General features: G+C 48.0%; 1 protein-coding gene across 1 annotated transcript in view; it reads right to left on the minus strand.

Annotated features, from left to right (window-relative positions):
- Positions 1–15,000, minus strand: part of unc5cb (unc-5 netrin receptor Cb) — a gene marked incomplete at its 3' end in the record, with an annotated part of 111,155 nt that overhangs the window by 38,213 nt on the left and 57,942 nt on the right. The window contains exons 2-3 of the mRNA XM_084486381.1: positions 3,560–3,790; positions 2,931–2,941 (exon numbers count right to left, since the gene is read on the minus strand). Of these exons, the coding sequence (XP_084342507.1) occupies positions 2,931–2,941; positions 3,560–3,790 (242 nt within the window). The remainder of the gene's footprint in view (positions 1–2,930; positions 2,942–3,559; positions 3,791–15,000) is intronic.

The following is a 15,000-nucleotide window of genomic DNA, read 5'->3' on the forward strand; positions in this document are numbered from 1 at the left end:
TGCTGAGCTATGGGTGAGTAAGCAGGTAGGGCCGGGATAATACCGCTCCACCTAATGGGGTCCTGAACTGAGTCTGTTACTCATGGTCTGTTGTCATGCCAATGTGTGTTGTACACTATTTGTGTTTTTTTCAAATGTTCCAGACAGTAGACCAGATCGGAGTCTGGGGGACAATCAACAATCTGCCAACGGTAAAAAATCCCAGTCTGTCTATGTTGTTTGATATCACCTTGTCACTAACGCTTTGTTTAAAATGACCATCTCTTGGTCCTCGTGGGGGAGAGGCTGATAAAGAGAGGGAGAGACAGAATGGAAGGGAGAGAGCGAGGAGACAAAAAGGAGATATTAACGGATCCTATTTCCTCTGGGATGAACTATGCTTTCTATCTGAGCTCATTTTCTGTCAGTTGGGTGAAATTAGAGAGGAACAGAGTGGGAGCTGCACAGGCCATGAACTGTGTGTGTGTGTGTGTGTGTGTGTGTGTGTGTGTGTGTGTGTGTGTGTGTGTGTTTATGCGTGTTATACATGTGTTTGTGTAAATGTGCAAGTGTGGGTGTGTGTGTGTGGGGCAATGTATCCGACCCTCATGTTTGTGTATTTGTGTTCTAAGTGTATCTAAAGGCAGTGCATAAAAGCAGCATATAAAAGCAGTGTATTATCATAGGAGTGGGCGAGTATCCATCGGATTGTGCATAACATGTGCATGATTTATAGTTGTGTATTATAATGTGTATCGTTAGATGTCTTGAATATGCAGATCTGCAGAGCATTGTGTCGATATAATGTGTAGGAAGTTTACTCTGTGGATGAACCGAGCCTCTAATCTAATAAACGATACAGTCTTCATACATTTGGTACACTTTTGTACTTGATATATAATAAACAATACAGTCCTCATCCATTCTGAACACTTTTGTTCTTCATAATATATAATAAACAATATAGTCCTCATCCATACTGAACACTTTTGTTTTTCATAATATATGATAAGCTAGTCCTCGTACATTTTGTGTACTTTTGTTCCTCATGATATATAATAAAATATATAGTTCTTATTCATTCTCTGCACTATTCCTTTTCATAATAACAATAAAACTGTTCCATCTTCTTCAAGGAAAAAAGCAAGAGGCATTTTGGACACTCTCAATTCAAATCAACGTGGCTGTTGACTTAATCACCGGTGTTGCTTTCTTGAAATAGTTTAACCATGCAGAGAGTGTTGTGTTTTGTTCACAGCAATCTGTAGAAAAAGGCAGGCAGGCAATGTGTGGCGTGTGTGTGTGCATGTGAATATGCAGGGGTGTGTGTGAAATGTGCGTGTGTGTGTGTGTGTGTCTGCCAAGGTGTGTGTGGCCAGGCAGTGGCAGCAGCATCAGCAGTGGGATACAAATGGTAAATGTTATGTGATTGGTACCTGTGGGCAAAATAAAAGAACTCCATTTTCAACTACGGTGGCTGAATGTAGCCAATCACTGGGGTGTGTGTGTCTGTGTAATGGGTCTCTGGCCCTCAGGGGCCCCACTCTCTTAAACAGCCCCCACTGGAATATCACGTCAGCATGGGCTCGGAGACACATACACACACACACACACACACACACACACACACACCCATAAACACACCCATGCACTCACACACCCGCACATACACACACCCATATATAAATAAGGTTGCCCACGCAACAATACACGCACGCACATTCAGACACACACACACACACACACACACACACACACACACAAACATGCATACACAGGCGCACACACACACACACACACACACACACACACACACACACACACACACACACACTCATGCATACATACACCCATGCACACACACACACACACACACACACACACACACACACACACACACACACACACACTAAACCACCCTGCACCACACTATACTACACAAGACAGGCTTGTCCAACAGCAGGGCGGTGGCTTTCAGTATTGGTAAGCATGTCCAAGTCTATTTCATCATTTAAATGCTATTGGCCTACGGCCTCCTCTGCCGGAAAAGGTTTTTTGATCAGTGTGTGTTGGAGCTAGAGCTGCGCATGAAGCACCCTATAGGCTAGGCTTGTCCTGAAACAGACTCACAGAGCTGGAGCGTGAGTGTGTGTGTATGTGTGTGTGCGTGTGTGTGTTTGTGTGTGCGTGTGTTTGTGCTGCGGACAAAAGCAGCACGAGGCCATGGCTCCAAACAAATGGGGATTTTGTGTAAGAGCTGGATTCACATTTGCGAGGGGTGGCAATAAAGGGAAAGAGAAAGCGACGATGGAAAATGATTATGAGAAGAAGGGGAATGGTGATGGGAAAATGAGAATAAACAGAGTGGAGAGAAGGGGAGAAGGAGAGAGAAAGAGAACGGTAATGTTCAAATAAGAACATAGAGCGAGACAGAGAGAGAGGGAGAGAGGGAGAGAGAGAGAGAGAGAGAGAGAGTCAAGACACAGTGAGGGAAGGGATTGGATTTCATATTCAGATCTAATGATGTACGTTCTGGTTACACAATTAGCCGGGTGACCCTGCTGTGTGCGTTCCTTATGTTTGTCAACAAGCCAACGCCGTGTGGCTTTGTGTGGAAGCAGTAGGAGTAGATGAATGTGTGTTATGTAGAGAGGAACACTCCTATTAATTAATGTCTGGGAGTAGGCTGCAGATGTGAAATGTGGATATGGCTTTCAAAGTGGATGCTTGAATAATTCATAACCCAGATGAATTTATTTTTCTAAGAACTGTAAAACCACGCGTCTGGAGTATTTTTCTAATAAAAAGGGAAACACAGAAACGGCAGGGAGTAGCGTGGTGTCTGGGTTCAATGCCTGTAATGTCCGCAAGTCACTTTGGATAATCGCTAAATGACTAAAGAGTAAAATAGTAAAACGGTACAGAACGGTGCACAGGGCAGTGTTCGCAACCTTTGGGGAGCCTGATATGCATATGGGGGTCAACAGATACAGTTGACTTATACACGGGTAGAAATTCATTGATAAATATTTTATGAAATAAATTAAAAGGTTTGAAAGGTCTCGTAAAAAGGTCCTGGATATACGAACATACTGCCTAATGAATCCTTATAGCCAGGAGCTAACCAGAACCATTTTGTGTGGTGCAATGTGCATACGTTCACTGGGACACTATTAGCACAGGCAGACAGAGCCTACATTTACAGTCTCTCTTTAGTTGGACAAGAGGGCCTGGAGGAAGGCTCTAACCATTTGGGTGGCTCCTGAGCTGTGTTTGGATGGGGTGGAATGGGCGGCTCGATGGACCAATGGCTGGGCTGCAAACACAAATCTGATTGCATATGGAAGCGACGGAGCTGGACCGGTAAATGCAAGGTGTCGGGTCAGATCGAGGCCAAATGTCGACTGAGTTCAAACGAGGTGTGTGGAGGCAGATCACGTATGAACGTTTGGGGTCGTGAACCTTTTCAAATAAAAAAATGAGGTCACAGGCTTCAAACTGAAAAGGGGGGGCGTGAACCAACGGTGTAAGCGTGGCGGGGGGAGGGGGGGGGGGTTAAGATCAAGTCATCATCACTGACCCGAGTTCTCGTCCACTCTCTCCTCCACCGTGTGCTCCTTCTGGTGCACCCACTCGCTGTTGCACTTGAAGTAGATCTGGGTGGCGGGCGTGGCCTTGCAGTACAGGTTGACGGGCTTGTTCTTCACGATGTAGGCCTCCTCCGGCTCCATGAGGAACACAGGCAGGGGCTCCGGGGGGTCTGAGGGGAAGGTCTCCGGCAGCTCCCGCAGGCCCAGGAACTCATCGTCCACTAGGGGGAGAGGGAGAGGAGAACCATGTTAGGAGGAGGAGGAGGAGGAGGAGGAGGAGGAGGGGCGGGAGGAGGAGGAAGTGGAGGCAGAAAAGGAGGAGGTGGAGGCAGAGAAGGAGGAGGAGAGAGAGGAGGAGGAGGAGAGAGAGGAGCAGAGTAGGAGGAGAAGGAGGGGAGTAGGAGGAGGAGGAGGAGGAGCAGAGAGAGGAGGGGGATGAGGAAGAGAGAGGAGGGGGAGGAGGGGGGAAGGGAGATTGAGGAGGTGGAGGAGGAGGAGGCAGAGGAGGGGGCAGAAGGGGGGAAGGAGAAAGAGAAGGAAGAAGAGGAAGAAGTGGATTAAGGTTCAAGTGAGGATATGGAGCGAGGACGAGGAAAGTTCAATCGAAAAAGAAAACAAAATGAAAGAAACGAGAGACACGTAGCGCAGAGACGAAAAAAGAGAGAGAAGGGGAAGGAAGAAAACATTGAGACGGTAATAAAAGAATAAATAGTTGGAAGGGATGGTGGGAAAAAAACGAATGGAGGAGAGAGAGAGGGAGGACGGAGGAAAGACGAGGGAGAGGGAAAGAGGGATAGAGGGATAGAGGGAAGAAGACAGTAGGAGAGTGTACGATTTCCAAGGTCTTTGCAAGGGGATTATGTGTTCGCATAGCACCAAGCGACATCCTATCATTTGATATTTCGGAATGTTTACACAAGTGTATTCCGGAGCTCAGGCGATTCGGGGATCTCTCTCGCTAGCTCTGTCTCTGTCGGTCTCTGTCTCTCTGTCTCTCTCACATTCTCTCTGTCTCATTCTCTTTCTCAGTCTCTCTCAGTCTCTCTCCCTCTCTCTGCCTCTCTCCCTCTCTCAGTCTCAGTCTCTCTCCCTCTCTCTGCCTCTCTCCCTCTCTCAGTCTCAGTCTCTCTCTCTCTCACTCTTTCTCTGTCAGGCACTAAGGCACGGCAGATTTACTAAAACCAGGAAACACTTCATGGTCTGACCACAGCCAGCTTCTGCTGAGACAGGCAAGAGTGGGGGCGAGAGACATAGAGAAAGAGAGAGAGATTAGAGGTTGGTGGGGCGGGGGGGGGGGGGGGGGGCAGTAATGAGAACCAGAGTTCAGAGGTGGATTCTTTTTTTTCCTCTTCCTCTACCATGCACAAAACAACGCACACACAAACACACACACGCACGCGAGCATACACACAAACCCACACACACACACGTGCAGCAGTTCTAGTGACCTGAGGCTTTTGGCCCAGTTTTGTGTCATTCCATGGATACTTCTGCAGTAGACAGATACACCTCCCTGTAATTACAACTCCCTTTCATCTCCCTTTCCTCACACACACACACACACACACACACACGCACGCAGGCACACACAACACACACACGCACACATACAACACACACACAGTCACATATAGCATAGAAGTACACAAGGTGACACACAAATAAAAATATAAAGACATCCTACCAGCCAAGCACATACACATACACACACACACACACACACACACACACACACACACACACACACACACGCACGCACACACAAATGCCACTGAGAAAGAGTGTGCACTCCCACTAGCGATGTCGGCCAACTTTGGGAACTCTTTGAAGAGGATGAAGCCCATTCGCCAGCCCATTTGTCACCTCCAGAACTGTTCTATTCTTACCATCCGACCGGTGGGCATCAATTATTCAGGACGAGGGAGAGGGGAAGAAGCCAGAGAGTAATAGAGACAGTCAGCGCGTAGATGGAGGGGTGTAGAGGTAGACACAGAATGAGAGGGATACTACAGCGCAACCGACACGGAGAGGGAGAGGGAGAGAGAGAGAGAGAACAGGACAGGACAGGTCATCTAAACGGTTAAGGTGCAGTAGAGGGTGGTGCAGGAGAGAAAGACTAGAATGAGGGAGATTGAAAGTAATTAGGGAAAGAGAGAGAGAGAGAGAGAGAGAGAGAGAGAGAGAGAGGGAGCGATACCAAAGACAGTTCAAAGAAATAGAGCCCAGAGAGAGAGCTAGATAGAGAGAACGCGAGAGAGGAAGAGAGAGAGAGAGAGGAAGAGAGAGAGAGGAAGACGGAAGACAGACCGAGAGAGAGACCGAGAGAGAGACAGAGCGAGAGACCAACAGACAGACAGGATCGTACAGACGCAAAGCTGAGCTGACTTAACAAGGTGCTCACACATACACACACACACACACGCAGGGGCCGATACAAAAGCGGATAAGGCGGGAGAGGCAGAGCGTTTAGATAACGGGTACGTTTTATCAGTTGATCAGTAATTCTCCCATGTCCCTCCATCTTCCTCCTCCATCCACCCCCCGCCCAGCCCCTCCGCCTCTGTGCGGACCCGCTGGAGCCTGGTTGTCTGAGAGAGGTTGCCTGATAGACGCTGCTGCAAGGCCAGTAAATAATGCCTTGCTGTGGGGGAGGGGGAAGGAGGCAGGAGGAGGCCAGATGGATTTGGTCATGATGGGTCTTTTTTATCCGCTAATGTTATCTGCTGTTCCTTCCATACCTGCTGGCACGTACCGAGGATGATTTGCTCGTCTCAGAGATGAGAATTGGTTCCGAGAGAGGTCGGGGGGGCAATCAGGAAGTGATTAGAGCCAGACTCCTCAGGTGGGCCTGCTCTGTTTACTGTTTGCTGTCTGCTGCTGCGTTTATGTGTGTGTGCCTGTCCGTCAATGTATGTATGTGTGTGTGTGTGTGTGTGTGTGTGTGTGTGTGTGTGTGTGTGTGTGTGTGTGTGTGTGTGTGTGTGTGGCTGGGTCTGTGGGTTTGGTTTGTGCTTGTGCCTGTGTCTGTTTGTGTTTGTCTGTCAGTGTGTGTGTGTGTGTGTGTGTGTGTGTGTGTGTGTGTTACGTGCCCGTGTGTCTAGACCTGTTTTTCATCAGTGTAAACTATCAAGCCGCGTCTCTCTCACCTCGTAAGCTGCTGCTAATTGACGAAAGGCAGTTAAACCGGCAACCTCTGACCTTTCACCTCATGTTGTGTGTGTGTGTGCGTGTGTGTTTCCGATCGGGGAAGTCATTTGATCTCCTTTGTTACCATAAAATACAGCCATTCTTGGCCACTAGCCTACTACTCTGATTTTAACTATCGCTGATTTTTTACGCTTATTCTCCTTCCATTTATGAGAGTAATATCCATTTCAACATGTCTTTCATCCACTAGTGGCTGATATTGTTTTAGCTGTCCCTGGCGGTTCCCCACGGTCCTCACTCCACCCCAAGCAGAGCAAGAAGCAAAGAGTGCAGAGGAAAGTCATTAAACACTGGGTTAGCTTGCTTCACCCTCAGTTCCCATTATCTCTCAATCTGTCTCGCCCCTCCTCGCTCTCTCAGTCTGAAGGTCTGTGGTGCTGAGAGATCAGAACAAGGCATGGAAGAAGGACTGCATCAAACCCACACACACACACACACACACACACACACACACACACACACACACATACGCACGCACGGACAGACATACACACACACACACACGCATGCAGGCACAGACGTACACACACACACGCATGCAGGCACAGACACACATACACACGCGCATGCAGGCACAGACACACACACACAGACACACACACGCCAGCACACAAACGCATGCACACACACGTACGCTCACACACACACACACACACACACACACACACACACACACACACACACACACAGGGACACACACACAGGCACAAAAAGCACAGGCCAACTCGTGGACATAGAGATTCATCAACTTCCGCAGTGCGAGACCTCTACCGCATTACAGTGAATGGAACTCGCCCTGCAGTGACAACCAGTCCCGCAAATGAAAAAGAAACCACATGACTAAATAAAAAGGACCCCCGCCAACCACCCGCCGGCCAACACATCTCTAGTGAACACAACACTGAACAACAAGACGCTCAGAGCTACAACACTACTCCCAGTCCCTGGATCCAGCCCAAAAAGTTGTCTCAGCCTCTCTTCATCCTGCTCTCTAGTTGTCGTTCTTTGTGTTGCTCTCTGTCTCTCTCTCTCTCTGGTTTATCTGTCTATCTCTCTCTCTGTCTGTCTGTCTGTCTCTCTTTTTGTCTTAGACTTTATCCCTCTTTCGCTCTCTCTCCCTCTCTCACTCCCTTTTTCTCTTTCTCTTTCTCTCTCTCTCTCTCTCTCTCTCTCTCTCTCTCTCTCTCTCTCTTAGTCCCTCTGTATCGGCCTCTCCCTCTCTCTCTAGGTTAGAATGGAGTGGGTGAATAATCACAGTGGCACTGTGAGACAACCTCTATTCCATGGAAAACTGCCGATAGGCTTTTTTATATTTCCCGTACAAAATGGTTTACGACAAAGTACTTCATGGTCGATAATGTGCATCCTCGCTCTGTTCAATATGGAGAGGAAGGAACGATGTAAGGTAGGGTGGACGGTGAAGGCTGGAAGGTGATCTTAGGAAGACGAAGGGAAGGAGAGCGGGGGGGAGAGGGGGGTGAGGTGGGGGGGGGGGGGGGTGTTCAGTTGGCTGAGACGGACAGTTTCCTTTTGTACGAGTTTCATTTTTCGGTTCCGTAGTCTGGAGCGTCTTCAGACTGAACGACTGAACCTCGGATTCAAATGAGCTGAAAACCAGACAGTTTACCTTGCCTTGCCTTCATGCCTTCGAGCACAGAGAGAAGGATAATTGGTGGCACTGCAACAGTTTCAACAGCATGGCTCCGGATTCGGTGCCTTTAATATTCACATTAACACCATATATGTGTTCTGTTTATGTGGATTTCTTCCCCCCCACCCCGGGCATTTCCAATCTACAGGTGGATTTAAATGAGAATATTCTAATGTGCCTCCACGTCTAGTATTTAAATGTTAATGGAATATTCCCACACATCACTTCGATTTAAATTGTATTTTGCTCAGTAATTATGGTTGGTTCTGGTAATTCATATCGTAAGGCTTGTTTGCTGAATATTTTTGGAGCCAAATTGAAAATTAGCCACATTTTATAATGGTTGTAGATATCAACCGTGGAAAATAGGGGGCTTTGGATTCAAATGAGCTAAACATTGCATCATGAATGTATTAAATTATTCTGCCCGCTGGATGCCGTGATTGAACAGTACATTGCTCTACTGGAGCCTCGGCAGAAACAGCATTCAGGGGGCAGCGATGCAGGGAGAGAAAAACACTTTAGAGCAGGGGTAAGGTATGGATTTCCTGATGAGTGCTGCTGAGGCCTCATAGCTGTCAGCTCCTGGAATAAGCCGACCCTTCGGATCAGACCCACACAAACTTCTCCCGCAAATGTAGTCACAGGTAGCTTTAGAGATTGATGCTCTGGTGTCAGACCGTAATGTGATTTCCTGTTTCATATCTCCTTCTCATGATCTAAATTACATTCTTGGTTCCGTCCAAAGAGATGCCCAAGGCCATCCGCTTAGAGGTTCCTGTTTGCAACCAAAAACATGGGAACTACACATGGTTGGTGGATCTAGTTAAGGAATCTCAATCTCCAGCTAGTGTATCATACCAACCTTACAGAAACAGACCCCAACAAACTGTTGATACAACTTACTAGCTAGGATATGCTTCAAACCCCCTACCACCCTCTCATGCACTTTAGTACAACGCTGCAAACACGGAAATAGACAGAAGAAAAGCACAAAGGTAGGAAGTTCACCCTCACGTACCGACATGATTAATCTAGTCGCATAACCTCTTCATTTTATTCTTGCCATTACGAGCGCAGGAAAGGAGGTCTATGGTCCAGACGGTCAAATAGGTATTGAGGCCATGGTTGTGTACACATTTACCATTGGAGAGTTCCTGTTTGCATGACGGGACGAATCAAGGCCTCCCACCAAGCAGTGGACGGCGGTGCAAACCACCACTCAGTCACTCTGACAAATGTTGATGCGACAAATCGGCTAATAGAGCACAAAAAGTCCCCGTCACATCGTTCCCCGTCTGTTATCTGTTTCAGTCTCCCCCCCACTCCCCGTCTCACTCGCTCTTCCTCATCCTAGACGGCTGGATGTCAGCAGTGACACGCGGGGGGCCCTCCCATGTGCTGCAGCCCCCAGTCTCCACGACTGCTTGACTTTCACAAAGTCAGCCTCCATTAAGGAGCGCCACTGAGATGATTTATCTCTTCTGTCGCGGCCCATTCTCTCTCTGTGCTCTCACAAAGATGCGACTGCCGGTGAAGTCGATATCGTTGAGTGGGCACTGGTGGTTGCGGCTAAGCGAACGTTGCTTATTTCAATGTGCAGAACCTGGGGAAGGTGAGGCGGTGAGGCCACTGGACTGAATGGGTCACCTTTCAAAGAAATACATAAAGAATCTGCACACGCATACAATACAAGAGACACGAGATGAATTTGTCCTTTGTCACAGTGAACGGTCCGTGTAGTGTCTTTGAGATTCGGTTCTTATTTTTGTAATTAATTCCCGCGTTCTGCTGGTCTATTTATCTCTCGTCTCCCCCCTGAAGACTTTTTTATTGAGTTATTTTATTGAGTATTTATTGAGCATTTCCCCAAAGAGGGTTTATTGAGTATTTTCAGTCAGAGCAATATGTCTTTGATACTTAAACACATAATGGCCACTCAAGCACATTGCGTAGTTTGCCAGTTAATAAAGTGGTGGGAAGGAGCCAGGTACTTTATGATATAAAGGACTGCTTTTTATAAGTTTTACTTCCTTCTTCTGTGTGTGTCTGTCTACGAACGCAAACCAGTAGGCAATTTATTATCATGAAGGACAATCTGCAATGTCTGTTGGATGACAAAACTTTGATTGATTGTTTTTTCGGTAAAATGCAGGTTCTACGTCTTTAGACCTTTTATTAGTGACTGTGGTACTGTGAAGCCAAAGCAGACAGAAAAGAAGAGATAGGTCCAGCATTACCAATAAATGTTTCATAAGAGGATAGAGATGGCTGCTTGGCTGATCATACATCACTTTTTTGACAAGTGCTGGTTTAGTAAGAGCTTGGCATTTCCTGCAGATCTTTTCAATTTATTTCCAAAAATGTAGAAAGTACTGCAGGTGCCTTTTAATCAACTACTTTGACAGGGCTCAGCCAATGTGTTAATTTTTTCATATATATATATATATATATATATATTTTATCTTTCTTTGCTCAGAGATCTCTCTCTCTCTCTCTCTCTCTCTCTCTCTCTCTCTCTCTGTCTCTCTGGCTCTCTCTCTCTGTCTGTAAATCTCCCCTCCTGTAAAAACACATCCTCCATATGTGCGATAACAGATCACGGCCACCGTAGCTCCTGACACCAGTTGGCGAAGATAAGCTCCGTCCTATCTGTGCTCAAGTAGATTTATTGTAGCGAGGAGAAGTGCTGTAGCCACGCACCCCCACCTTCCCACCCCTAAATGTTCGCCCTCCATCAGCGGAGGAGAAGGATGGGGTGCAAGTCGAGCGTGAACGAGGATGAGTGGGGGTCTTCATCGTCCTCCGTTCCTTCATGTTTGTCCCCCCGCTCCGTTCTATGTCTCCCTCTCCCTCACTCTTACGCTCCCTTGGATCGTGGCCTCCCTCAGGTCCTCTCCCCCCTCCCCCGTCCAACCGATCCATTCCGTTTGTCTACATCTTATTTCTTTGGAGATAGGGAAGGGATGGAATAAAGAGGCAAGGAGGCAAAAAATAATTATTTATAAGGGGAGGCATGGTGTATGATGTTCCACTCCTCAGCCGGAAGGTTCTGGGTTCAATCCCCGACGTCTGCAGCCTGACAATAGGCATCCTAGTGTAAATAGTGTGCTCCCTTCATGAGGTTTCACCCGTTCGCCGTTGCCAAGGAAAATACTTGAGAAGGCTTAACAGGCGAGCGTGGGCCCCGCAGAATATTAAGCACCGCCAGCACATACTCACGTACACATGCACACACACACAAAGACAGGGCTGTCATGTTAATGGATGCAGGATAAACACACTGTCAATCACATCCGCCTATAAACGTGCTCGGAAAACACACCTTCCCCATTATGTTGAGTGAGGTTGTCGATGGTAAAGAGTGGCCCGGATCAATACCGGGAGAGTATTGGATTAAGTAAAGACCAATACACCCATACTGACCCGGATCAATACGAAGGTCTATTTCCCTCTTCAATGCCGCTGTCTTGAAACAAGATGAGGACCATCATTGTTTACCATGTCGTGGCCTCTCTCTCCCGTCCAGTGATCTGTACCCTAATGTGCCGGAATACAGTCTGCATACCCCTACCCCTGTGTATTGAACAAGGGGGGGGGGGGGGGGGGGGGCTAGGGTTGGTCACCCCCCTTGGAGTCCACACTGAGTCCCAATGAATGAGATTTCAATCAAATCCAATCAAGTCATTTCACGGGCATGATGCTATCGCTGCTAGGCTAAACGAGAAGCGGGAGCCAGTGTAAAATGAATTTAGCGTACATCTGTGAGTAACAGTAATGAGATTTGAAAACGAAAGGAAAAAAAAACGGTCTTGGCGCTAGGGCAAGGATCTGGAGACGACCGTTTCCAATCGGCCTAACAAGACATGGCATAATGGCAGATAGACAAGGCTATGTTACAGCACTCTTTATTCCATTTCCTAAAAAGTAAACAAGCTCCACCCTAAATATTTTACAATGAACTGCGGACAGAGCAAGCCTCTATTGGAAATTACTTTAGCGGATACATGGACAAACAATTTGATCAAAGAGTAAAAGTGACTAAGTGTAAATTTGATTTGTACGCACACACAACCCCCCCACCTCTGTCTCTCCCCCTCTCTCTCTCCCTCTCTGTCCCTCTCTCTATCTCTCTCTCTCTCTGTCTCTCTCTCTCTCTCTGTCTCTCTTCAATGGAAACTGTTGACTGTGAATGTTCGTAATCCGGTCCTTGATCCTGACCTTCCCTCCGTCCCCCCCCATTCCGACCCCACCTACCACCTCCACCACCACCACCTCCACCCCTTCCGTTGGACGCACGGTCCCAGCGACAGGAGGCAGGCGGTGGATGCCAGAGACACACCAGAGCCTTGGCCCACTGTCTGTCCAGACCGGCACAGACCAGTCAAGTCGCCCATCACAACGCCAAGATGAAAGAAACAAGCGGGCCAAGGTCACTACACTATCACGGCGGGCGGACCGTCAGATGTTGCCCGCCTTTTTTTTGGGGGGTTTTTGAACAGAAGGGTTGTCGATTCTTTAGAGGGGGGTTGGGAAGAGAGTGCTTCTCCTTCCAGCGAGAGGAAGATAAAAAGAAAGTGAAAGTAGAAAACAGTAATCCTGAGAGGCAGGGAAGTATGCTGTAGGCCGATGAGTGTCAACACTATGCCGGTGTCTTCGCCGGAGATACAAAAACACATGAATCCCATTTGGAAGACGGGCTCCCCAGAGGAGCAGGAATCGGGGCTAAGCAGGAATGAAAAGGAAACCTTTAATGTATTACCTGTATATTGGCAAAGCAAAGCGAGTGCGTAGATGAAAAAAAGCCCTTTGAATGGGTGCGTAGCCATGCTGAAAAGGCCACGCGTTCCCCTGTAATTGCCACGGGATATAGAATCAAGTGTGCAGGAAATGAAACATTTATTCTCCCGGTGCCATGGAAACGTGCCACTTTGTAGTTTAAAGTAAAGGTTACGAGCAAGAGAATGGAACGGTAAAAAACATCATTATACGGTTCTTTTAATCTTTTTATTTAAAGATTTGCTTAGAAGACTAATGTATTTAATTGAACACGGCAAATGCCATAGTTCTTAGTTCAACAGAAATATTCCTGATTGTCAGCATTGTGTGTGTGTGTGTGTGTGTGTGTGTGTGTGTGTGTGTGTGTCTGTGTGTGTGTGTGTGTGTGTGCATGTGTGTGTGTGTGTGTAGTCATATATCTGTGCATGGTCGTCGGTTGTGACGTGTATGTGCTGTGTGTGTGCAGGTATTGAAACGCTGATTCGTTCTGTTTCGTTATCTCTATTATAACACATATAACACGAATTATCCTTAACCTTTTGCTCTAATCCACACTGTGTGTGTGTGTGTGTGTGTGTGTGTGTGTGTGTGCGTGTGTGCGTGAGTACGTGCTTGCGTACGTGCTTGCGTGTGCATGTGTGCGCGCATGTGAGTGTGCATGCGTGCGTGCGTGTGCGTGCGCGTGTATGTGTGTGTGCTCCGACTACAGCCTTTTATTCCCACTTCCTTTCTACCAATTTCCATCAACAGACCCAGCCCAGGCAATGTTTCCTCTTCAATTCCCTCTCTCTTAACCCCCCCCCCCCCCCCCTCCTCCCCCCTCCTTCCCCCACCCACAATCTCCCCCAACACCCTCCCCCCCCCCCCCCCCCTCCTCGTCTGGAGATCCCTCCTGGATGAACAGCCATTTTGGCAGCTTATTGGGGAATGATGCTGCTACTTAGAGAGTGGAGAGCGAAGCCCAGGGAGAGCGAGGTAGAGTGGGAGCAGAGAGAGAGAGAGAGAGAGAGCCATAGAGAGAGAGTGGAGAGAGAGAGAGAGAGCCATAGAGAGAGAATGGAGAGAGAGAGAGAGAGAGAGAGAGAGAGCGAGATGGAGAGAGGAAGAAATACTCAGGAGGAGTAGTGTCTCCCCAGGGTGCTGTAGCCGTGATGGGTGAGCTGTCAAACGCCCCATTGTCCAAATTACCCAGCAAGCACCCCGTGTCACCACCCAGGACTAATTTACGGCGCGGCACACCACGGCTCACACACGCGAACACACACACATGCACACAGTCACACACACACAGACACAGACACACACACACACACACACACACACACACACAAATACACACACCTCTCACTGAGCTCAGGATGAGAGGGAGGGTGGGGGGGTGGGTTGAGATGGTGGAGACGGGACAAAGTGAGGAGCTGGGGGTCCCAGTGCGGGGAGACTTTCAAAGAGTCCCTCACCACGGGGGGTCACACACACACACACACACACACACACACACACACTCAACCTTAATGCAAACCCACCCCGCACCCCTCTCCCAATTAACTTCAGATCTTCGCCCGGTTCTGTGTTTTTCTGACTTGCCGCTCGGAAGCACAGGTGACAGGTTTCAGTACGGAGGCTTTGATGCTCAGGAGCGCGCCCTATCTACGCCCCACCTACGCCCTCGCTCATCTCAACACACTCACACACACACACACAAACACACACACAAACAATGGGCATTTACGGCGACAAATGATCAGTCACTCATACAAACAAGCATACACACAGGCAAAAACGTACACACACACC

Source organism: Micromesistius poutassou, assembly GCF_964030765.1.
Source record: "Micromesistius poutassou genome assembly, chromosome: 22".
Classification (NCBI taxonomy): domain Eukaryota; kingdom Metazoa; phylum Chordata; class Actinopteri; order Gadiformes; family Gadidae; genus Micromesistius; species Micromesistius poutassou.